This window comes from Lygodium microphyllum, chromosome 27, assembly GCF_053477565.2.
Source record: "Lygodium microphyllum isolate KBCC chromosome 27, Lygodium_microphyllum_v1.1.10, whole genome shotgun sequence".
In the NCBI taxonomy this organism is placed as follows: domain Eukaryota; kingdom Viridiplantae; phylum Streptophyta; class Polypodiopsida; order Schizaeales; family Lygodiaceae; genus Lygodium; species Lygodium microphyllum.
Window position 1 is genome coordinate 24,672,793 of NC_141161.1, and position 27,068 is coordinate 24,699,860.

Sequence of the window (27,068 nt, forward strand, 5' to 3'; positions counted from 1 at the left end):
TTAAAACTGATAGAGATGTGCTAGGTCATATAATATTTGCATGTTTGAGATTGGTAAAAGGCTTTTAACTTCTCAATTTTTTTTTGCTTAATGAAATATAAAAAGTTATCAAGCTCATATATTTTGTCCTTCACGGTTTGAAATTTTGAGGTTGGTATAAGGTTTTTAAACATCTACAATTAACAATTTTTGCATTATTAATTTGATATGAAAGTGATCTATATTAAAGAGCATTTTGTGTTCATGGCTATAAGTGACATTTACCCCTTTTGTATGGTTCTTTCTTTGATATTGCTCTTTTTGAAGTGTGAGGTTATCACCTTAGGGCACTGGCTTGAGAGGCTTATGAAGTGCATGCCAAACAATGGTCTTAAAACATTTTAGCTAGATCCCACTATAGATGATGGATCATGGCTCCATAGATTCTAGAAATTCTTGAATGGATGTAAAGAGAGTAGCATCTTCCATTTTGGCCATACTGCTGATCACATTGATCACCCTAGATGTATGTGTACAAGGAGAAAAAGAATGCATCCAATCATGCTTGTTTTGCACACCATAGTAATTGTTAATCTTTTCATGGTCTTTCCAAGTGATATATACAGGACGCCTTATTTATTGGGGCACAAAACACTCTTCCCATGACACAAATCTTAACAACTCTCCCTTTGTTTGAAAAATTGGCTATACAACCTCCTCACCACATGGAATCAAACGTTATCCTAGCTTTCATACCTTCTCCATAACCTTGCTCTTCGATCAGCAGTAGATGCTACATTATCTATATCACTATCATCGGACATGGCTCTCCTTGAACCATCTTGAACAAGTGCTCTTTGGCTCGATGTTTCTCTTTGAGATGTTGTGAAGGTGTCGTTATCCATGGAGATTCCCTGGCTTCTTAGGATTGTTTGTAGGTGAAGGGGATTGCTGTTAGTTCGAGTAGGCACCCTAGAACTCTTGCGTTCCTTCACACAAAAGAGAAAGCAATGAAGTGTCACTTACATCAATAGGAAAGAGAGGAAGTTAGGGCTTCAATGCCAAGCAATCCAAGAAAGCAAGAGCAAATTATGGTTGATCCTTTGCCTCAATACATCAATAAGAAGGAGGAAGTTAGGGCTTCAATGTGAGGCAATCTAAGAAGGCAAGAGCAATTTATCACTGATCTAAAGGGTGGGGAAGGCTCTTCAGCTAGAAGCCCCAATAGACAAGGAGGCAACACTTGTCTTCTTACATGTGCCAAACCTGAACCCTTAGGAGTTAGCCTCCTTGGGAGAGATACTCTCATGCATGAACCATTGAAGATTATGAAGGATTGTGTAAATTTTTTACCAGACCCAGCACATGGACATTATACAATTCACTGAGGGAGAGTGCTGTGTATTCTAAGGCTGGCCATGAAGACTGTTTGTCACGAGCAACTTTCTTACCTCACGGAATGGATTGTCATCTGCCTCGAGCATATGCACAACATGGCCCATCTCAGGTCGCTTCTGAGCATCCGGATCGACACAACGCAGAGCCACCAGCAACATTCGCTTCAGCGACCGGGATGAGGGCCTTGTCTCCATCCTCGGATCGGCCACCTCATCGGACCGCCTGCTGCCTACCATCATCTTCAACCATTCCACCAAATTTACCTGCAAACAAAAGGACAAGGAAACATGCACAATCCATCAATCCTTCAGTTGCCCTGAGTAGAGATGATCAGTTCTATCACTGTTAATATTGCACTCATCCCGCCACAATCAAGCTTACTTCTCCTGCTGGCCTGCTATAATCTACTGGCTCTCTCCCTGTTATCAGTTCCATCAGAAGGACACCATAGCTATACACATCACTCTTCTGATTGAGCATCCCTGTACTGGCATATTCTGGAGCAACATACCTGCCAGTAAGTGCATCCCAGACCAATGGATAAGGCACAAACATATGGAAGAGCAGGTAAGGATGGTGAACCATGCAGTCAAGTAAGCTCACTCACCCAAAAGTGCCCATAACCCTTGTAGTAACATGGCTGCTTCCTGCCCCCAACAGCTTTGCAAGTCCAAAATCAGAAACCTTGGGATTCCACTGACTGTCTAACAAGATATTGCTAGACTTAATATCACGATGGACGACTTTCGGCTCCAAGCCCTCGTGCAAATAAGCCAGCCTGATCAAGTGGTGAAACCAATACTCCGATTGAGTTAATTTAGAAGAGATGATGCTATCACAGAGGCTACCACCACAACATGTGTAAGAAACAGTGTGAAAACAGAGAGTGGGGAAGTTGCACATGTGCACACAGGCAGGCATACACCCATGCACATGAGAACATATTCATAAACAAAGGTTAAACCATTCACAGGAAGTTTTAGCCAAATTTTCAGTATAATTCCCACATGATTGCAAATTACGACAGCACCATGAGCCTTTACTGCTTGGCTAGGTGTGCAGGGAACTGCCGCCCCCGCGTGGGGGCTGCCCCCAGCTGCGCACCAGCCAGGTATTGCAGTGTGGCTCAAGCAGAAGCTCATGATGTTGAACACTATGCTAGGGAAATGTCAAAAACTTTTGTGATTTGAATAAGTGAAAAATTCCTCTGGTCATATTGTGGATGCTAGATAGGAGCACAGATTGGAAAATCCACCCAGGAAATATTTGAACAAATCAAAGAATGTACCCTTTTGCAGTCCCAATGATGATCTTCATTCTTACATCCCAGGACATGGGCTGAGTCTCCCCTAATGGCCCATGCAGCCACTGTTCCAAATTCCCGTTATCAATATACTCGTACACGAGCATCCTGACAAGAACAAGAAAACAAGTGCTTGTCTGTATCACCTGATTCCAAATCTGTTAGCTGCTCTCTTGGATTAAAGAGCAGCCTCAAAGCATTAGTGACTAATACAGCAATGGAAAATAAACGGACTGATCATACCTCTGTGACCCCTCCATGCAGTATCCGAGCAGCCGGACAAGATTCTTATGTCGGACACGCCCTATTGCCTCCACCTCCACCTTGAATTCCCTTTCAGCTTGTCCTCTACAATACAAGAGAGAGACATTGAGGCTTCAATCCAACCATTTGAAGCTAATACTTTGTATAACACTAAAGGTATGTATCACAATCCACATAGGAGACTAAATAGTGTGCAGCAAAGGTATTTGGAAAGTGATATCATGGATTATGAGCATGCATGTAGACCATTATGTGTGTACCAACATGTAATTTTACAGGTTAATTACTCTACTAGTGAATGTTGTTGCTAACTGTGTACGAACTGAAACTATGCACTACCATCTGAGTAAGGCAGCCAAGAAGCAACAATGAATTGAAATACGGAAACCCACAAGTGACTTGTAAGCACATGGAGCGAAACCTGTTGTTCAATAAATTCTTCACTGCAATACGAGTGTCATCAGGCAAGATGCCATGATAGACAATGCCATAGCCACCCTCACCCAGGACATTGGCATCAGAAAAGGAATTGGTTGCAACCTCGAGGTCACGCAGGGTGTACCAATGGCCCCATCCCAAATGTGAAACTTCAGGGACTGCTCGTGGTGGCGAAGAAGCCAAACTGACTGCAATGGAGGATTCAGCACCCGAACGGGAACTGCTGGCACCGGACCCTCTGTCAAGAGAGTGATAACTGCCCCTCTTCTCAATGTCCACAGATGCTTTCTCTCTGCTACCACTGGAATCGTATCTGCTGCTTCCATGGGTGCTGCTTGTTGTTGAGCTGTGTTTTGTGTTCTCTTCAGTGCCTAATGCAGCTTCTTCAGAAGGATCCGTGCTAGGCTTTGTGCTTTCATGCACAGGACTAGATCCATACAAGGCCTCCTTCTTCTCAATATTTTTGTCATCAGATATGGTGGATGGTTCCAATGTGAGACGATGAGGAACAGGTATTGTAGTGCGGTCTACTTTTATCTCTTTGGACGTCTCAGGTGTGATGGTGCCTTCGAAAGAAGGAAGAAGAAGAAGTTGCTTCTGTCCCTTCTGCTGTGCCAACTGCTGTAGTCTTCTTCTTTTCTTGGAGTTTAGCCATATAGACAGACAGACCAGCATGAATACTATGAACGCACCAACTGCAATGCCGACCACCACATAAAGCTTGAGCCCAAAGAAGCTCGTCCGTGCAGAGAGCTTGTCGTGGGTAGGACTGTCGGCACCCATCCTGTGGGTTTCTCTTTCTATCGCTCAGACTGTCTGCCTGCCCGATTCCCCTCTCTCAGATGACGATTGAATCAAAGGTACGGGTGAGGGATAATGACAATCTGCTTTGGAAGTCGGAAGAGAGACATACAGTTTTATGTGTGGCTATGGAACTGGCTCATGCATATGCATCATCAATGCATCTGTGAATCTCAAAAATCTAGCAAAATTGGTATACTCTGTCTGTCTGTCTGACTCCCCTCAGTCAGATGCAGATCGAATCAAAGGTACAGGAAACTGATTATGACAGTCTGCTTTGAAACTCTGAAGAGAGACATACAGTTTTATGTGTGCTTACGGAACTGTCTCATGCATATACATCATCAATGCATCTGTGAAATCTCAAAATTCTAGACAAATTGGTGCTCTTCTGTGTCAGACAGCTAGCAAAAGCTACTCTGGCATGGAGGAGGGAGTGGGCCTCCTTATCAATTCGATGAAAAACGGGAAATGGGAACGGAGAAAGGGGTGCCTTGTAGCCATCGCCCAATGCTACTATGCTCCAGATGGTCTAATTCTCACTTCCTGCTTGCTTGTCTTTAGATAGTCCTTCTTCCCTTTCTTAAGAGCTTCTTCTTCTTCTTCTTCTTCTTCTTCTTCTTCGTCCTTCTTCCTCTTGCAAGCATGTTCTGCTGCAGCCTTCCTTCTGTGTCAAAGCCTCACCTCCTCAGCTGCAAGGTCCCATTGTCATAATTCTTGAGTCAGATGAAAATTTAAAAAATCAGTCAGAGGATTTACTTTTCCTGCATATTGGTTTCTGATACTATGCTGATCTATTGAAAAGAAAAGAACCCTGTCAGTTCAAGCACTGCCAAATATTGGGCCTCCACAGAAAGGTAATCGCATTCGAAATTGCATCTCTCATTGAACAGCACGATAAAGGCAATCGCATTAGAAATTGCATCTCTTATTAAAGGCAATCTCCTTAGAAATCGCATCTCTTATTACAGCATCATTTACCTTTGAATTTTACATCTAAAAGGTGCATCCAAGCTTGAACAGTTTGATTCCATGCAACCTGAGCTGGTTGCACACAGATGTTAATATGCAGTATTGGCAGCAGGTTGATAACCTTAAGAGGAGACATAATGAATCATAACGGGTACACCCAATTATATGAAGATCAAGGTGTGAATGCAGAAGAGTGAGCCACCAATAGGCAGCCCCCAGCTTGAAAATTAACTGTCCTTAATATGCAGAGGCAGAGGCAGAGGAAGAGGCAGAGGCAGAGAGAGAGAGAGAGAGAGAGAGAGAGAGAGATGCTACTGTGCTTGTGAAATTACTGAAAAGTACATGCTGATGTTGATTGAAGTACTATAAAAGGCAGGAGTGTATATGCTTCGAAATAGTACATGTTGAGGTTGAATGAATTAGTACCATTAAAGCCAGCAAATGCTTCTCTCACACACATTTCAATCAGTTCTAGCTCCTATTGGAGGGAAAATCATTAATCCAGCAAATGCTTATATCTCACATCGATTTACTTCTACCTCCACTGAAGAGAAAATGATAATCCAATCCGATTGATGCCTTCAAACAGATTGAATTAGTACCGTTAAAGGGCAGAGATTCATCCAGCAAATGCTTCTCTCTCTCAGACTGAATTACTTCTAGCGCTATGGAAGAGAGCATTGATAATTCAATCCGATAGATGCCTTCAAACAGATTAGTGGGTGATCAAGAAGCTGGCTAAAATCATACCAATTTTGATGCAGCAGGGATTATAAAATGACAGAGGAAGCGGCGGTAGCTGCAGGAAACAGGGGAGGAAGAAGAAGGGCTGTCTTCTTCTCAGAAAACCCAAAATCGAAAGAAACAGAGACCCAACGACCTTCCAATCGATCGACTACCTCTCTGCTGTTTCTTTTCTTTTATTCATTCTTTTAGTTAGCTGGGATGTTCTTGCAGGATTCCATCGTTCACTCCACTCGCAAAATAATTTTCTTTCTATTAAAAAAACCCCATAACCATATTTTAAAATTATTTAAAATTGAAAACCCCCATACCCATATTTTAAATGATTTAAAATCATGAAAAACATTCTCTGATAATCGCAAAATCTTCTTGTCCCCTCCCCTCAATTTTGTTCTTTCCTTCCTTAATTTATACCATGTAATTAAACTTATAGTGAATTAGTCACGATTATATTTTGTCATTTCCTCCCTTAATTTATATCATAATATAATTACAATGCATTGATTCTGACTTAGACCCTTTATAAACACCATAATGATGTCAGCATCATGTTGGAAAAAAACAACAAATTTTGGTGAGGTTAAGTGTTGGGTGAGAGCTCCTAGTAACTCTTTCATCTCTTAACCCCTCACCCACCACCCCATCATGCCAATGGGAGTTAATACTCCATCAAAAAGCCCATTTGTCAAAACGATTAGTAGCAAGTAATGTCAATTGAAATGCTCTCACCACCTGTCAATTTGTGCACCTCACGCTCATCAGGACTAGGCCCCACTATCACAAAATTAATGAGAATTTGCAAATGCCTGTCCTAGCTATAAGAAGAGAACCTAGTCGCATGTGTGTTAAAAGCGAGTAATAAGGATACTCATTTTCCTTGGAAAAAAGACACAATAAAATTAGGGTTAAAATGCAAAAGCTTATTACCCAAAGTTATTGTGCCAATCAAGCACATAAGCATAGTTTGCTACCTTTGCTACCTAACCATATTTTTTCATTCATAAGCCAAGACACTTTAAACAATTTAATTGATTACAAAAAATTGTGATAAGATGATGCAAACTGATGAGGAATGTCTAGTACCTACAAAGCCAAATAGTTTCTTCATTACTAAGAATTAATAAAAACGAACCTGTGATGCATATGCTGACAACACATCCCAATTCCCATCATTGTCACCTAGCAAACATGCTTGCCTTATTTGAATCCTTGGGATGGTCCCACATTTGCTCAAGTAGTTCTTTTTTCTTGCTAATGTGATCAGACAAGCTACATGACTCCTATTGCATTAGTAACAATATGTGGGACCATCTTGGGAAAAAAATAAACAATATCTAGGACCATTATGGTTTCAAAAACTCAAAGCAACAAGAGGCATATGGGTATGGGCCTAACACCTAGCACATTGGGCACCAAGCAACTTTTGATTAGGCCATACCATAGAACCGGTCTATGAAACATTCCATGCGTTCCCACTGTACCAACTATTCCCAAGTCTTGTTACATGCAAATCAAATCAATGTTTCATAATATTAAATCCCTTTTTTTTTGCCATACTCATGAAACCTATCTGCTTCAATTACTACTCCATTAGGTTTTATTGCGGTATCTCCTTCACTTTTGAGAATCACCTTGGTAGTTTATCTCTTTATCATTGTTTTACAATTATTTTTCCTTATTGATAATCCATCCAACATCGAAGGTCCAAGAAGGCCACCTCTCGCCTTTTTGGTATGAGACTTGGTCATTACATTCAAAGAAGTAGACCCATAGTCTTCAACCAAGGACTCACTTCCAAATAGGCTTAGTGGCATAGAGGGCATGATCTCGTTAATTGTAGATGCTTTATCATTGTTTTATAGCTATTTTTCATTATCGATAGTCCATCCAACATCGAAGGTCCAAGAAGGCTACCTCTTGCCTTTTTGGTATGAGACTTGGTCATTACATTCAAAGAAGTAGACCCATGGTCTTCGACTAAGGACTCACTTCCAAATAGGCTTAGTGGCATAGAGAGCATGATCTCGTTAATGTAGATTCTTGACACTTTAGGCAAATAGCAAATAAGTGTGTGATGCTACATTCAAGCATCTTGGCTTTGATTTCTTTGTTTGATTCCTCCTTCTCTAGGCATCAAGACAATATAGGCCCACATTAATTACAGCACCAACAAGAGATCTCCTCCTTGGTTTTGCATTATCCCTTTGCCTCTACCATGTTCAAGCGTTATCATTGGAATTGGTATGTATTCCATTAGGATTGGATTGCCCACTTCATCATAGGAGATGAAAGGGTTTGTATGAAGCTCTTCTTCTAGTGGTTCGTATACATAATTGGTAGGAACACTACTAGTGGGTGTGCAATGATTGGGCTTTTAGGCCTAGGAATCTTGGTTGGATCGATATCCCCCCCTTGACAAAGTAGGTCTTTGTTCATTAGGAGCACTAGAGCTAGAGGTGCTCCTTTGACATATGATAGCCCTCTATTGGCTTGATGAGGATGATTTTTGCAAGGGTTGGAATATGGGACGCGTCTAGGGGCTTGCCATCACATAACTGCATTGTGGACATATCACCCATAGTTTGAATAATCTCTATTACTTTGATTAGGGAATTTTGATGGTAAATGATTGTTTCCATAAAGGATATAATAAATGTTGCTTCTATTGGGCATTGTCTTAATACTTTTCATTATCTTCATGAGCCCTTGTCTAAGGTCTACCATTTCATGCAATAAGCTCAATTCGAATTCTTTCCCCTCGTCTTCTCCCATTGTTTCTCTTTGTCTTATTTCTCTTGGGATGATGATACTTGTTGTTTGTGTTCTTCCCTTGTTTCTGCCCTTTAGTAGGTCATCAACCCTTATTGCTTTTTTGAAAATCCATGTAGATTGTCTCTATCTAGACTGGTGTTTCTAGTTAGAGCCTTGTAAGACTCTTCATACTTGATCCCATCAATGAAGACTAGTGTTACAGACTTAGGGCTTAATCTTTTAGTCAATAGGATTCTCTTATAGAAACTTTGGATGCTTGTGATGTAGTCCCTTATAGCTTCATTCTCCCTTTGGCTAACAAATATGTCCTTCAAGAACTCAAAATTTGCATTCTTTGTGGTATCTAAGTTAGTGAACCATGTTTTCCCTTTTTCTCCAAGACACAAACTAAGGGCTTGAGCCTTCTTATCCACAACTTGAATGTTGTTGGCCATAGACTTGCTCAAATTGTTCGACAAAGTGGTAAGGATCATCCCTAGCTATATACTTAGCTATTTTCTTAGACTTATTGAATTGGCCACAAACTTGCTCAAATTGTTTGAAAAAGCTCTAAGGACCATCCCTACCTATATACTTACCTAATTGTTGTTGGCCATAGGCTAACAAAAAGCTCGACTCAACCATCTTCTTATAGGTCAACTATATAGATTAGGGCAGAATGGACTCTTGAGGAGATATGCATGAGAGAATGAGATGCTAGATGTGCTCTAAGAAGCACATGGAGGAATAGCTAAAGCACACTTTAATGGGTATATAATTGTCCAAAGGGTTTTGATAGCCCAGTTGTGGTGGTCTACATTATCTCAATTTGTAAAGCATTGTAATGAATGTTATTGGACAAGGGTGCCTACTTGAAAAACAAAATGGATTTGACACTAGGTGTGGCATGTCAACCATTTTAGAAATTGGGAATAGAATTCATAGGGCATGGAGTCCTATAGTTGAATACTCATGCACTAAATATATCATGGTTTCTATTGACTATTTTGCAAAGTGAGCTGATGCAAGAGCCACAATAAAGAGTGATGCTCACACAATGGTGAAGTTCTTATGGGAGCAGGTCATTTCTCAATTCGACTACCTCTTTGGAATAATGGGTGACCAAGGGGAACACACTTCATAAACAAAGTGATTAGTCAGGTCCTATTATCTATATTCATTCATTGAAAGCCGTCATCCTATTATTTGTGAGAAAATGACCAAACAACCAAGAAACTCAATGAATAAAATATTGATTAATGCCTCACCAAGATCATTTGAACCTCTAGGGGTGATTGGGACAACAAGATCATGGTAACACTTTGGGCCTACCAAATGCCCTACAAGGTTGCATTAGGTTACATGCCCTGTATACTTACCTATGGCATGGATGCCATTTTGGTTATTGAGTTTCTCCTTAGCAGCCTCCAAATAGCTATACAAGAATGGTGGAAAGAAAATGAAGTAGAGACCAATCATTTTGAAGAGCTCTAAAAAATGAGATTGCCTACCATGCACGCTTGATATGTGAAAAGGCATGCAGGAAGACCTAGTTTGACAAATGTGTCAAACTAGAAGTAATGAGACTGTGATAAAGGTGACCTTATGTTACTCTACTCACTAAAAGGAGATAAGCTAAAAATGAAGTCCTATAGACTAGGACCCTTCTGTCACCTCAATCAGTAGATGGCATATAATGTTGAACTTGAAATGCTAGAAGGGGAGGGGTTTGGCTACTTCAATGGAAATTATATATTTGCATGAGGATTCACAACATAAGCCACATATGCCTTGCCAAATGTTGTTATTAGGGTAGTGGAAATAACTGAAATGGACCTTGAAGACAGAGAGCTAATACCACATCTATATGTTAGGTCAAAGTAATCATGAAAATAGAACATTATTTCAGATGCTCTCACAAAGCTTCAACATAATTATATTTATGACACATGGATGAAAATAAGCAAGCCCAAACTTGTGCCAAACAAATACAACGATTAACCCATATGGGAGAAATCCATACATTCATCTAGGGAAGTATAAAATTCTAATGACAATAGAAATTGAATACCACTTACGTTTTGTGTATTTCCAAATCAAAATGATGTTTGGGAATAAATCCTTCTTAAAAGAAGTTTCAAGTGGATAGCTAAGTGTAATATTGACTTTGAGACACAATGAATGTAGCTTAGCATTCCCAATGTCAAGATAGTTCCTACTTTTAATAAAGAAGGCCTTACTTATCCTCAAGGGAAGTGTAGGCACTTGCATCGAGATTGACCACAACTTTTAGAGAAGGGGATATACAAGTGCTTGAGGAACTATTGAAGGCAAAGAAGTAAAGAAGAAGCCTATAAGCTAGACCCTTCTCAACCAAAAAGAGCAAAGAACTAAGTGGATGCCTAAAGCCACAAAAGGTGAGGATGCTAATTCCAAGCTTGCTAGGAAATAGAAAGAATGGCCCACCTACAAAAGCTACAAGGCCTAGCACATTTCACTATCTTTTCATTGAAGATATAGTTGGAAAGTAAACTTTACACCAAAATTGGTTCCCAAAATACTATTGCAAGCCCAAGACTACTATGTCAAGAATATGTGGATCTAGTTACTAAGAGCCTCCAAGCTAACATTTTTAGTGTCTCCTTACCTAGAGCCTCCTAACTAACATATTTAGTATCTAGGTTCCTAGAGCCACCAAGCTAACATCTCCACTATCTAAGCCCATAAAAACGCCATCCTCTATACAAGGTGTGCCAAAATCCAAGAGCCCAAAAGACAAACCAGAGCACAACCCACACCATCAATAATAAAGGCTACTGCCAAAACCAAAGAGGGGCCTAAAAGGTCGAGCCTAAGAAACCAACAACTAGAAAGCCTATGGTTGTGTGCAAAAAGAAGACACATGAACTCTCTACACATGATTCACAACCACCTACAATTTTTACAAATCAAACAAAGAAGGTGTCAAATAACAAAGCACCAAATTGAGACATAGGGGATGGAACAACAAGTGCCTCATGCCGTTGCTTAATTTGGTGAAATGGATCCAAAATAATAATACCTATGATCCTAAAGAAGGACCAAAATTAGCCACAAGTAGTTCGTATCTCTCCTAATGAAGTCGAGTCACTACTTCAAATGAAGTTGATGATCTACACCAGTAGTCACCTTCAATTCTTGTTCAACCAACATCCATTAAACAAGCCACAACTTCTTTCAATCAAAAAGTGGAACCAAAACAAGTGCACTCTTACATTCTTTCTAGCTAAGGGTCCAATCAATATAACTTCCACAAAACCATATTAATAGAGTTTTTTGTCAAACTCAATTGATTATTCCAATCTCAAAGTTCATGACATGTTTGACCCACTACTATTGTTAACGGTATTTTGAGAAGGCTGCAGAAAGCGCAAGTGCTAGATACTATTTTTTGGTGGATTACTATTTTGTGGAGATTCATTGTATTACTTTGGACACTTGTGTATTACTTTTTACTCATGGACATCATCAGGCTATCATGGTTGTATTATTTTGTGAGAGCCGGGCTCACTCCCGTGCACATTGTATTTATCACCCGTAGTTGTATTTGTCGCACCCGCATGTGTTGCCTGGGTTGCGCACATGTAATTGTGATTAGAATAGTGTAGGCTTGGTCTATTTAGGCTAAGGTTCAAGCATGTTTCAAGGATTGACCGGCCTAAAGCCCACTATGTGGGTAGGATGCCCAAAGAGGGTGCAAACCCTAATTCACAGTTGTGGAAACCCTAAACGCAAAAGGGGCGCAAACCCTAACCCTAACCCTAAATGCAAAAGGGGCGCAAACCCTAACCCTAATTCTATGTCTATATAAGGGTGGGAGGTCTCAGTTGTATTCACCCCCTTTGGCACATTCATGCTACGGAAGCTCTGTTAGTGCAACCATTCAATCTTTTTATTCTATCATCTTTGTTCCATTGTGTTGAGAGTGACTGAGAGGGAGAGAGTGAGAGGTGTGTTGAGCGAGGGACTGAGGGAAGGTGAAGCTCTTCGTCGTCTTCTTGCTTTTCTCGTCGTCTCTACTAGCTCTTCGACTCGTTGGTGTGCTTGGTGGTGGATGCGAAGGAGCGACGGCATCGGATCGTGTTGATCGTGGTCGTGGAACTATCTTCGAGCCTTTGAAAGGTAAGTTAGGTGAGTTCACTACAACTCGAGCTAGTCTTGTGTTCTTGCTTCCTTGGGTTGGAGAGGAGAATGCTTGGTTAGTTAGAGCGGAGCGTGAGAGACAAGGTGAGAGATTGTCGCCAACGTGAGTTGCAGCTTCTGAAAGAATAGAAGTCCGTCCAAAGTCCTGACTGTTGGTGCGTTTGCCTCAACATTTTGGTTCCATTGTCGGGACCTAGGATGGTGCAACCGCCGAGGTTCTCACACTCCCACCGTGTGGCGGAATAGGAGGCTTGTGCATGGGCGTGGATAGGATCGATGTGGTTCCGATCGTCCGCGTTTGTGGCTAGCTTCCGAAACCCATGCGGCTAGGTTAGGAAGGGCCAAATCGGAAGGAACCGGTTTGTTGGATTGAGATTGGAATAGGGTAGAATAGAAGAAAACACAAACCATAAACTCAAAAACACAAAAACACAAGAAAACACAAAACTCAAAACTTAAAGCGCTCTTCTTGTTGTTGGACATCTTGTGTGGGAACGTTGGGAGATGAGGGTTCATCGTTCTTGCTTTTGTCATTGGTTACATACATGTTTATGGTTGAGATCTAACCAAATATACTGCTTGCCTTTGTACTCGTCTTCTAAAGTTCTTGGCTTGTGAGGTAGAGGAAGGAGAAAGCAAAGAAGGCCAAGAAGAAATAGATAGAAGATGGTTGGGAAGAAGAAGAGATAGATGAAAAAAAGGGTGAAATAGAGAAAAAGGAAGGGCAAGAGGTAGTGAGGAAGAGAGCTAGAAGAAGAAGAGTAAGAAGAAGAGAAGAAGAGTAAGAAGAAGAGAAGAAGAATACAAGAAGAAGAGAAGAAGAATACAAGAAGAAGAAGAAGAAGAAGAAGAAGAAGAAGAAGAAGAAGATGCAAGGATTGAGATAGAAGAACGATAGAAGAAAAAGAAGAAGAGGAGGATAGAAAAACAAGAGAAGAAGAAAGTAAGAAGGAGTGAGGAAGAAGAATAAGAGAAGTTGAAGAAAGAGGGGAAGAAGGTGAATAAGAAGAATAAGAAGAAGGGGATAGAAGAAGATAAGAGTACGAAGAAGAGGAAGCGTAGGAGAATATGAGAAGTTGAGGAAGAAGGCTAGGAGAGAAGGGAAGTGGAAGCAGTTGACAAGGAGAAGCGGATTAACGAGAATAAGTAGGAAAATCGGCCAGAAGGTTCGGTAGGGGAATAGGAAAGAGAGAGAGAGATATATATATATATATATATATTCTCTTTTTTTTTCTCACCCTTGCTCTAACACATCAACTCGCACCACCTCACTTACTCGCACCACCATCCTTGAACCGCCTAGGGTTTGCACAATCTTACAACTCGCACCACCTCATTCGCACCACCTCATTCGCACCACCTAGGTCATACTCATTCGCACCACCTCATTCGCACCACCTAGGTCACACTCATTCGCACCACCTCATTCGCATTCGCACCACCTAGGTCATACTCATTCGCACCACCTCATTCGTATTCGCACCACCTCATTTGCACCACCTAGGTCACACTCATTCGCACCACCTCATTCGCACCACCTAGGTCATACTCATTCGCACCACCTCATTTGCACCACCTAGGTCACACTCATTCGCACCACCTAGGTCATTCGCATTCGCACCACCTAGGTCATACTCATTCGCACCACCTCATTCGCACCACCTAGGTCATACTCATTCGCACCACCTCATTTGCACCACCTAGGTCACACTCATTCGCACCACCTAGGTCATACTCATTCGCACCACCTCATTCACACCACCTAGGTCATACTCATTCGCACCACCTCATTCGCACCCACCTAGCACCTTATTCACTCGCACCACCTCTTATCACTCACTAGTACCACCCCAATCCTAATCCCTCACACTCATTCACACCACCTCATTCGCATCACCTAGGTCACACTCATTCGCACCACCTCATTCGCATTCGCACCACCTAGGTCATACTCATTCGCACCACCTCATTCACACTACCTAGGTCATACTCATTCGCACCACCTCATTCGTACCCACCTAGCACCTTATTCACTCGCACCACCTCTTATCACTCACTATGACAAAATGGGCTGAGGCACGTGCCACCCGTAAGAATGATGCTCATACAACAGCTAAATTCTTGTGGGAACAGGTGATCTCTCGCTTTGGCTGCCCGATCGAGTTGGTTAGTGATCAGGGGACTCACTTTTTGAATGAAGTCATTGAGCATTTGCTCTCCACCTTTCTTATTATCCACCGCAAGTCATCTCCATATTATCCTCAGGAAAATGGCCAGGCTGAGTCCTCCAACAAGATTTTGCTTAATGTGTTGACCAAGACTGTTTCTGCTTCACGCTCTGATTGGGATAATAAGCTTATGGCTGCCCTTTGGGCTTACCGCACTGCCTTCAAGACTGCAACTGGCCAGACTCCATTTCGACTCACCTATGGTACTGACGCTATTATGCCAGTTGAGTTTCTCATCCCCAGTCTTCGCATTGCAGTACAGGAGCGTTGGGAAGGCACTAGTGCTTGGACCAACCGCCTTGTGGAGTTGGAATGTCTCATCGAAACTCGCCTTTTGGCCACACATGCTCTCCATGCTGAAAAGGCCCAACGTAAGGCCTGGTTTGATCGACATGTGCAACAGCGTTCCTTTGATAAAGGTGACCTGGTGCTCTTGTATTCACTTAAGGGCCATAAACAGAAATTGAAACTTCGCGGCCTAGGACCATATCACGTTCGTCAAATTAGCAGGATGGGCAATGTTGAGCTTGAAACCCTAGAGGGGGAAGGCATAGGACATTTCAATGGCAGCCGCATTAAGAAGTATTACCCCCCAAACCATTATTTGCATGAACGGCCCCATGCACCCTCTTGATGTTCCTGTCAGTGCGGTCATGGTGGCTGAACAAACCTGGTATGAGCAAATTGAGCAAAAGGCAGATGCTCATAAGTTGGCTTCATCTAGCACCACACCGAATTCCTCTTCATTTTTTAATGTACAAGCTGTTTCCATTTCTTTACTTGACCCTGAGGATGACCTTGTCATTCCCCCGGCTTTCCTTCAAATCCAGTTGACTGCTGCCAAGCAGGTCACTACTGACGCTCTCATTGATGAAGGTTCTGACTTCAACACCCTTCCATATAACCTCTGGATAGATTTGGGCCAACCCACCTTAACACCCACTCACACTAAGCTTAACCCCTATGGTGGCCAACCTTACTCGCTCTTAGGTAAATGTAAGCTTTTGCTTACTATTGCAACTGAGAGCATCCCTCTTCTTTTTTATGTTCTTCCAAACCGCGAAGATGTGGGCAAGGAACTTCTCTTGGGCCGACCTTTCAAGTATCAGGTTCCATGCACTATCAACTATGTTGATCAGCGCATTACATTGCAATTCCCAAGTGCCCATGTAGTTTCTGCTTTCAGTAAAGGGGATCTTTCTGCGGGGCCAACGCCAATTCCTCTTCCCACCCCTTCTTAGTCCGGTAGTTCCTTATATCAGTTGCTGCAAGCCCAACATCACCATGCTACTCCTGTTAGTCGCGCCTCAAAACCCACGCCTATGAAGTTTCCTCACTTCCAGTGGCGACCTCGCCTCCCCTCACCACCTCCATTTCCACCTTCACCACCCTCAAAGCCATTGCATCGGCAACCGAGTCGACGTCGTCGAACTCCTCCAAAGCCCACAATTTCCTTGTGTTGGGTGGCACGTGCTCTCTTGGAGGCTCAGGGCTATTACCAGGGTAACACCTACATTTGGATTCCCAAACGATCTAACTTCTCATCTATCCCTTTTTCTTGGGCTTCATCCACTGTTCCTCCAGGCTGCTCGAAGCGCCGAATGTCTTATCTGCGGGTTTCTCATTCCTTCCTACCTCCAGTCACCCCGTCTCATGACGAGTCAGAGTCTACGCCCCATTCCGCTTCCCTTAACCAACCACCTCCTAATAAGAAGTAATTTCCACTACCTTCCTCTGTCTCCTCATCTCCATCTTTCGCTCCGGAACCCCCTCCTGACCCTCTTCTCACACCTTCCCTTGGGCCCTCAGCTTCCTCTAAGGCATCCTCCTCTTCCAATCTCTCTTGGCTAGTCCACCAGTTGGATCAGGCAGCCCAAGCTAAACTCCAACATGAACGCGGGGACCCGGTTCCACCTCATCTTCAGATTAGTTCCACTGCTCCTGATCCCCCTTCTGGTCTAAAACCTCTACTCATTTGCCGCTCTCTTAGTGGCATGGCTGCGGACTTGGCCACGAAGGACAACTCCTCCGACGCTAGTTGGTTACTCCAATTCGATTCTATGTTTACCACCTTTGCGAAATTGTTTGCTATGATTGACCTCGGCCTTGCCGGCAATGAGGCACTTGAACTTGCTACTCGATGGAATCCCATGTGGGAGGAGCATGAACATCTCTTCCGCACAAGTCTCTTGGTGCAGGCTGAGTACGTCAAGACTCTTCCTCAGAAGCGTCTCTAGTCCTCCCAATTAATCTCTTCTTATGCTCTAGTGACCAAATGTGTTGATTCCGTTGAGCTTGCAGCTCTTACCACCAAACAAACCACTTCTAGTCTTTTCTTACGCCTCTGGTATAACCATCGGCTTGAGATTGCTCAGGCTGGTAGTCGTCTGATGACCACTGCCGAGAAACGGCGCGCCATTAGTAACCTTCGGTCTGATCCTACATATCATTCTCCTGTTTCACTCCATGCCATCATTTTGGCTCGTGACCTAGAAGTGCCTTCCAATTTGCAACACCATCCCCTGTTTAATAAAATTCTAACGGCGGAAGAACTACATGTGGCTAGTCGCTTTGCTGGTCCATGTCTCCTCACAGATATTACCACTTATTTGTGTGGTTTGGCTATGCGCCCATTTGACCTTGATACATTTGCGGAATTGGAGTATAATCCCAACTTTTACGCTTGGTGGATGTCCATTCTTCCTTCATTTTCCCCGTCCACCTAGTTGTCTTTCCATTTTCTTTGTCCATACTTCATCTTCTTTTTCTTTTTCCTTTTTGTGTTGCCCTGTCATCTTTTCCATCCTTTGTCGCTTACCCCTGCAAGCTAGGAAGCTTGCTAGGTCTTTTTGTTGTAGGAGGGCAATTGGCAATCCATTTTGGCATTATTTTTATAAAAAGGCAAAGGTATAGTTTGACTTTTATATTTTGTGTGATGGTTAGCTAGAAATTTCTCAAGATGTGGTCTTATCTTTTGATTAAGCAGATGACAGGTTCACAGTTTGAAATGTCTACAATGTCGACATTGGTGGCTGTCAAGGATCATCATTATGAGGACAGGGCAGTATTCACTATGGAGCAATGCAAGGAGTTTGGTCTAGAGACCAGCATATGGAGTTTTGGGGCCTTGAAGTTTCGTCAACTTACCAATTTGGAGAATATTGTCAACAGGTATCCTAAAATTGGGGAGTTGGTGGCTAAATGTGGGCTAACCGACTATATTAGAGCAACCAATGGCCCTATTCACTTTGCCAATTGCTACAACTTTGTTCAAAACTACGATCCTAAGACTAAAACAAGTAGGATGAGCTACTGGGATGAAAAAGAGAAAAAAGTTGGGGAGGTAGCACTTACTTCTAAGCTGATAGAACAAGCCTTAGGTCTTTGTCAAGGGTCAAGAGGGCATGGTAAAGCTAGTAAAACTCATCTAGTGGATCAAAGGTGGGAGGGTAAGCCTAATGTTACTACTGGTGGTCTATTGTTCTCTGCCATTGAGGAGTTGGATCTTAGAGCCACTGCACAGGTGTTTCACCATTTGTTTACCTACAACAAAACCAGCACTCGTGCAGGGAGAATACCCAAGGGCTTCATGGAAGATATCTTATTAGACAGGATACTTGATGAGGATTTAAATAAGTTTTGGATGGATCAGATTTGTGAATCCCTTGCCAAGGCACATGAGACTCTTCCTAAAACTCTTGAAGGGAGACTCACCACTACTGAGGCCAAGATATGCATGATAAATTATGGTGGTGCACTCAGTAAGGTCATCACCACAGCCTTGGGACTCTCCAAGCCCTTTCAGGTGACACCCGCAGTTGTTGAGATGGGTCAACTGAAGGACAAACGACCAAGGGAGGAACAAGAGCCAAGTGTTGAGAGTTCACTAAAGAAGATGGGTCAAAAAAAGAGTAAGAAAGAAAAATTTAAGACAGAGCACCACGTAGCGATCGAGGAGTCGCTAGAGAATGCACAACACTTGGGGGAAGCTCTCCACAAGGAAAAGGAGAATCAAGCCACAACCATACAGGAATCATCCATTAAGGACATGAGAGGGAAGGAAGCCTCCGCTCCACAGGAAGTTGAAGAAGACGTTGCTAGGAAACTTGGAGATTCTGACAAAGGAAAGGGAAAGACTTAAGGAAAACAATCGGTGATTGGTCCAGGAGATTTTCAGATGCTCATGACTACTTTACAAACCATGCAAGCCCAGATAAACACGTTGGAACATGGTAGACAGAATGAAGAAATTACAGTCACTTCTAGTGTAGAGAAGCTGTGACCAGATGAGACTACCACTAGTTCAAAAGTTTGCACAAGAAGGACATCAGCGAATTTGGATGGTCTTACCACATTAGAGCTCTTATGTGAAGAGTTGAAACCGGACAAGGATCAAGCAATTCTGGAAAAATTGGAATTACAAAAGAAGTATGAGGCAGAGAGATCATCTCATCAAGAATTTTTGAAACACTCAGCCCGGCAGTTACATGACTTACATAAAATGTTGAGGCAAACGCACCAACAGTCGGGACTTTGGACGGACTTCTATTCTTTCAGAAGCTGCAACTCACGTTGGCGACAATCTCTCACCTTGTCTCTCACGCTCCGCTCTAACTAACCAAGCATTCTCCTCTCCAACCCAAGGAAGCAAGAACACAAGACTAGCTCGAGTTGTAGTGAACTCACCTAACTTACCTTTCAAAGGCTCGAAGATAGTTCCACGACCACGATCAACACGATCCGATGCCGTCGCTCCTTCGCATCCACCACCAAGCACACCAATGAGTCGAAGAGCTAGTAGAGACGACGAGAAAAGCAAGAAGACGACGAAGAGCTTCACCTTCCCTCAGTCCCTCGCTCAACACACCTCTCACTCTCTCCCTCTCAGTCACTCTCAACACAATGGAAGCAAGATGATAGAATAGAAAGATTGAATGGTTGCACTAACAGAGCTTCCGCAGCATGAATGTGCCAAAGGGGGTGAATACAACTGAGACCTCCCACCCTTATATAGACATAGAATTAGGGTTAGGGTTTGCGCCCCTTTTGTGTTTAGGGTTAGGGTTAGGGTTTGCACCCCTTTTTCGTTTAGGGTTAGGGTTAGGGTTTGCGCCCCTTTTGCGTTTAGGGTTTCCACAACTGTGAATTAGGGTTTGCACCCTCTTTGGGCATCCTACCCACATAGTGGGCTTTAGGCCGGTCAATCCTTGAAACATGCTTGAACCTTAGCCTAAATAGACCAAGACTACACTATTCTAATCACAATTACATGTGCGCAACCCACACAACACATGCGGGTGCGACAAATACAACTACGGGTGATAAATACAATGTGCACGGGAGTGAGCCCGGCTCTCACAAAATAATACAACCATGATAGTCTGATGATGTCCATGAGTAAAAAGTAATACACAAGTGCCCAAAGTAATACAATGAAGCTCCACAAAATAGTAATCCACCAAAAAATAGTATCCAGCACTTGCGCTTTCTGTAGCCTTCTCAAAATACCGTTAACAACTATAGCCTCTATTAAGACTAAAATCCAAGCTAATAAAACAATCAATTGTGAAAATGGTATAAGAAATATCCAAGGAATATGGTAAAACCTTCATGGCATACCTCAAGGAAATCAAAGACTCTACTCATTCTTGTATGACTTGATGATACTCTACTCATTCTTGCATATCTTTGAAAAATCCAATGTTGGATTGCAACTCGAAAAGAAAAAGATATTCACAATTGTGGAATTAACATGGGAAGAATAATAACAAATCTTTGATTGGATGAAATCTTGTAGCTTATCTCCAAAAGCACTATGAAAACCATGAGGTAAATGCCTTCATTTACTATGGAACTTTGTGTAAAGAGCTTGGTGGAGAATTAAAAAAAGTAGAGGGACATTGCCATCGGAGTACAAATAGTATGTTGCTTGCATATAAATTTCTACAATACGAAGTCAACCAATCACAAGTTTTAAGAAAAGAAGAGCCACAAATACTTCCTAGTGGGATCCCAACATACATAGACCCCACTTCTCCTAGAGTGTTGGCCACTTCTCTACCAACATTGGATGTGTATGCTAACCTCCAATATAATCCAAACTTTTATGCTTGGTTCATTTCTCAAGCCAAGTGAATTTATACCATACCACCTATTCTTTATGTGCATAAATAAAAACACATAATTAGACAAGTGCATGCACACAAGAGACCTACATGAAAATGTAGAGGATTTCTTGCAATGCTAGGAAGCATTACACTTTTGTTGGCTACTGGGGTACCAATAGAGGTCACCCAAAGAATTAAGGCATAATTTTATCAATAAAACTTTTTGCAAACTCTTTGTAGGATAGATCATTATATTGGTGTAAGAAAACTTCTTAAAGAACATAATCCTAGGAATAATGTGGAGTCAAGACAAAAATAAAAAACACTAAAGGAGCTCTTCAATTCCCCTTTACCAATGAGGAGCAAGAAATATTCATGTTCATCCCCTAAGTATTCAAGTACAATGAGCTTAAGTTCAGATGGTTTGAGAACCTAAAGCAAGTGGTGGACATCAACCTAGTTATCAGATATCTCATCAAGGAGTGTATCCTACACCAATATGTGAGGTTGTTTGGGGTAACAAAGCCAACATATACACAACAAAAGTCCTCAAGTCTTATAGGATAGTGACTAGGACTAGAATGGTGATTGTAGAAAGCAACTAGTAGAGCATCTAATCACTTTAATGAGTTTAATGCCAAAATAGGTACTTGGCATAATGAGCAAGAACAAACCCTATAATTAAAGTCAAAAGGCAATGTAGACAATCCTGAGGTGGAAAGACTTGCATATGCTTAAGCGGAATGGCTTGTAACTGATAGCTATAGAGGATCAATATTTGAAGTTTCTCCACACCATGTTTAGAACACACATAACTAGGAACCCCACAAGCCTTATGGAGGATATTCCAACCACTAGAACAATAACTAAGCAAAACCTAAATAGCTATTGTGGGCAGAGAAAATACATGATGCAATGTCAAGGCTATAAGTACACTTTGGTGACATTGAGAGAGTGCATCGCAAAGGAAGAAATTGACAGATACCAAAGTCATGACGATAATCTTTGTAAGAGATCAAATGCAAATAATCCATGATTATGCCAACTATCCTCATGCCCCTTCCCCTATACAACCAATACCTCAACTTGAAGAGGAGCCAAGGACAACATTTTTAGGAGAACTCAAGAAGAGAAAAGAAAAGGAAAAATGAGCTACCTAGGATACAAATGGAAGATGAGCAAAAGAAGAAAGCATGTAAGGCCAAAAGGAAGGAAGAATTAAGAAGAACAAGCAATAAAAGATGAAGACCACAAGAAAGAAGAAATGTATCATTGATAGGCAAGAAGAAGGGGTGGATTTTTAGTCAAGAAAGAAAAAGAAGTTATCAAGCTCAATAAAAAAAACAATAAGAGAATTATGAGAGGAAAATGAGACTATATTTTGAGGAGTTGATGAGAATAGAGAAAGCCTTCTTATATCAATATTATGAAGAATGGCCACTGAAGGCCTAGGAAGAAGTACATATTAGTTTAAAGGAAGGAAAAGAAACGATCCTTGCCACCAATTAAGAATAATCTACCTTAGGAGATCATTGAATTCTTATAGGTCCAACAACTATCGAAAGTAAGTGATTGAGAAGATAGAGAACATGAAGAAAAGGGACAAAGATAATATAAAAAAGACCTACTAACACTAGGGTGGAGGTAAGAAGACCAACCAGGATACCAAGACGTGATGCTTTTGCCAATGTTCTAGACAAACTCTACCAGGAACTTAAAGAATAAAAAGATAGAGTAGTTAGAGCAAGATATCTCAAATGATAATTTTGATGAAGAAAATATGCTAGATCACGCAAATAGGAATAAAGTAACTAGAGACATTATTGAGGTGACTCAAGAATCAATTGTCTAAAAAGTGTCACGAACCGGGAGGTGGGGGGACTTGCTTGAACTGTTGCACCAAACACACACCATACACACAAGAGGAAGCTCACTCAAGAACACAATAAGAGAGATGGAGGCCAAAAAATTTTCTTGCTAGTTTCTTCTTATTCTTTCACACATGTACACAAAGTGTACATAAGATACAACATAAAGGAAAATGGCCTACTAAGTTAAATAGTGCATAACTGGCTATACTAATTGGCTAGTGCTATAATTATACTAGTTGCAGGTAGGTGTAACAAACTAAATATAATAACTGATAAGTTAGTGGCCATCTGAGGATCATAATGACCACTGACATGCTAAGTGTAGACGCGTAGACCCAACTAACCAAGTGGTCCATCATCAATGTTCACACATGTTGAGCTTGTCATCTCAACACTCCCTCTCAAACTCAACTGTATCTCTGCAACTCCAAGTAAGCTTCAAAATTTTTGAAAATTCTCTACACCCAATACCTTTGTGAAAATGTCAGCTATCTAATCTTGTGTGTTGACATATACTAAGTCAATCTCTCCTATAAGTACCCTCTCTCTCACAAAGTGGTAACACCTCAATGTGTTTTTTCCTAGCATGGAACATTGGGTTCCTAGCTAACTATATGCTACTCATGTTGTCATAATGCATGACAACTGGACCATCTCGCTACAAATCTAAATCACCCAATAACTTTTGTAGCCATACCACTTCACAAGCTGCCATAATATCACCTCTATAGTCAGCCTCTGTACTTGATAAAGAAAATGTAGATTGTTTTTTGATACTCCATCTAACTGCTGCACTTCCAAGGGAAACCATGAAATCGCTAGTAGATCTTCTGTTAGATATGCTACCAACCCAATTTGTATGTATATCCAAATATATGTATATCCTTGCTTGCCTAATAAAGAAGTCCATAATGTAAAGTGGACTTCACATACCTCAATATGCATCTAATTGTATCCAAATATTTCTTTCTAGGCATCTCCATAAAATGAATAACAATGCCAACATCATAACTCAAGTCTATCCTTGTGATAATCATGTAAATCAAATGCCCTACTATCCTCCTAAACATAGTAGGGTCTTCTATTTCATCCCCAACTTTAGTACTTAACTTTACATTTTTTTCCAATGGCACTAAAATAGGCTTTCATGCTATCATGCCATACTTGGACAACATATCCAAGTCATATTGTCTTTGGGACAACCATATACCATCATAATATATGATCACTTCAATAGGAATAAAGTACCTCGACTCACAAATTTTCTTAACTTCAGCAATCCCAATGTCATTGTCACCTATAAAAATCAAGTCATCCACATAGATGAATATGATGACTAGACAAACATCTCCCTTTGTCACATAAAGTGAGTGATCACCATTATAAACATAAAACCCAATGTTGACAATATACTCTCCAATCTTGTCAGACCATGCTTGCCCTTTTATTCTAAAGAGTATGTAACAAAAATACATTTTCAGCCTTTGGATCAAGCTTCTTTTGTAGATCATCTAGCATATAAACATATGCAATATAACCAAACACTTTCAAGTGTGACAAATCACACTTTTTGCCTGTAAAGCATGCTTTGGGGGTCATTCCATACAATATGGCCTAGTAACATAAAGAAAAGTGGCCTATTAAGCCAAATAACGCATAATTGACTATACTAATCAATTGGCACTATAACAATGCTAGTTGTAGATCAGTGCAATAAACTAAATATAATAAGTGATAAGTCAGTGGCCATGCGAGAATCATAATGACCACCAACGTGCTAAGTCTAGATGTGTAGACCCATCCAACTAGGCGGTCCATCATCAATGTCCACATGTATTGAGCTTGCCCTCTCAACACTACCCCTCAAGCTCAACTGTATCTCTACAACTCCAAGTAAGCTTTGAAACTTTGAAAGTTTCTCTACACCCAATGCCTTTGTGAAAATGTTAGTTATATGATCATGTGTAGTGACATGTACCAAGTCAATCTCTCATGTAAGTACCTTCTCTCTCACAAAGTGGTAATGCACCTTAACGTGTTTTATTCTAACATGGAACATTGGGTTCCTAGCTAGTTGTATGCTACTCATGTTATCATAGTGAATAATTGGACCATCTTCCTACATATCCAAATCACCTAATAACTTTTATAGCCATACCACCTCACATACTACCATATTAGCACCTCTATACTCAGCCTCTATACTTGATAAAGCAATTGTAGGTTGTTTTTTGCTACTCCATGTAACTACTGCACTATCAAGGGAAAATATGAATCCATTGGTAGATCTTCTATCAGATATGCTATCAACCCAATTTGCAATGTATCCAAAAATATATAAATTCTTACTTGCCTCATAAAAAAGTCCTAATGCTTCACATACCTCAATATGTGTGTCACTACATCCAAATGAGGCTTTCTAGGCATCTGCATAAACTAATTGACAAGGCCAAGAGTATAACTCAAGTGCCTTATGATAGTCATGTAAATCAAACTTTCTACTATCCTCCTAAACATGGTAGAGTCTTCTATCTCATCCCCAACATTAGCACTCAACTTTACATTTTTCTCCAATGGCATTGATAGAGACTTATATGCTGCCATACCATACTTGGATAATATATTCAAGCCATAGTGCCTTTGAGACAACTATGTAAAACTATCACATTTGTTCACCTCAATACCAATAAAGTACCTCAGCTCACCCAAACCCTTCATCTCAAACTTCTTCTTCAAAAGGTCCTTAACTTTAGCAATCCCACTATCATTATCACTTGTAATAATCAGGTCATCCACATAGATGATTATGATGACCAAGCTTGCATCTTTCTTTCTCATGTAAAGTAAGTGATCAACGAAGCAAAATATTGGCAAGATTTGGCTCAGGGGTATGTCCAAGGTGGATGAGTAGCCACAAAAAGTTTCGGTTGATGTTCCTATTGCTATTAAGAAGGCTTTGCACAAAGACTTTAATTCTATGCATGTAGCTGATACTCCTTTGGTTTCGGGTGAGTTGGATACTGAGATTTCTTGTGTTGCTAGTATGACTGATGCCATGAGTGTGATGCAAAAAATCATGGTTTATTTGAGATGGCATGAAAGAGATCATTCAAGTATTGGAGCACAGGTTCTGAGTTTGCAAGTTCAGTTGACTACCGAGAGGATGAGGGCTAAGGATTTGGCTTAGTAGTTGAGGCAGAAGTTGAGGCAGAAAGCAATAGATTATGATGCTCTATTTGCTCAGCATCATGAGCAGGTTTCAACATTGCAACAGCAAATGGAGCATAACAAAATTTCGGTGAATGTCTTTGAAATATGGACCAAAGAATTAAAGTCTTAGTGTTCAAAGAGTATACATAATTTTATGGATATGTATGCATAGTTGTAGGTTGATCATAAACTGTTGATGGATAGGTTTGATCCTTTGAAAATGGTTGAGCAGCAAATTCTTCAAATTTTGGATGTGGATGTGGATGGGTTAGTAGTGCTTAAATCTGAGTCTGAAGAACTTCATGATGCTTTGCTTTTGGAAGTAAAATAGTCATGGTAGAGGGTTTCTCAAACTTTGGATGCTTTGGTTTCTCATCCATTTGCTATGTTTAAAGATGTGTTTATGGTAGAGCAGCTAGTTGATAATCATGGAAGTGAAGAGTTGCATAAGAAGATATCTATGCTTGAGGGCAAATGTCATGATTTGGAGATTTGATTGCAAGAGGCTTTGGAAGCCAAGAGAAGCAATGAGGATTATATTGCTACTTTGTTGCAAGAGAAGCATTTTCGTGCCAATGATAATAGTGATTTTGTGCAGGAGGTAGTGCATGAGGTGCATGATGAGTTTTAGGAGATAGGAGGTGTTGTACCTGCTGGACATGATGGTCAGTCTTCTAGAGTGCAAATGTCATCTTGCAAAGACATCATTGTCTATTTCTTTCTAGCTGCTCACTTTTTGGATCTTTGTACTTTGTCTATCTTTTTTATTGGCTTTAGAACTACTTATGCAACTACACCAGAGAGCTTTGAGTATCCTAGA

General features: G+C 41.1%; 1 protein-coding gene across 1 annotated transcript; it reads right to left on the reverse strand.

Moving 5' to 3' along the window:
- Nucleotides 1–269: 269 nt before the first annotated feature.
- Nucleotides 270–6,083, reverse strand: LOC148012140 (putative serine/threonine-protein kinase At1g01540). Its single transcript, XM_087669811.1, has 8 exons — nucleotides 5,906–6,083; nucleotides 3,366–4,875; nucleotides 2,924–3,028; nucleotides 2,666–2,788; nucleotides 1,985–2,155; nucleotides 1,759–1,888; nucleotides 1,431–1,640; nucleotides 270–968 (listed from the first exon to the last, which is right to left on the reverse strand). The coding sequence occupies exons 2-8, from the start codon at nucleotides 4,163–4,165 to the stop codon at nucleotides 723–725; spliced, it is 1,785 nt and encodes a 594-aa protein (XP_087525937.1). The 5' UTR covers nucleotides 4,166–4,875; nucleotides 5,906–6,083; the 3' UTR covers nucleotides 270–722.
- Between the last annotated feature and the right edge of the window lie 20,985 nt (nucleotides 6,084–27,068).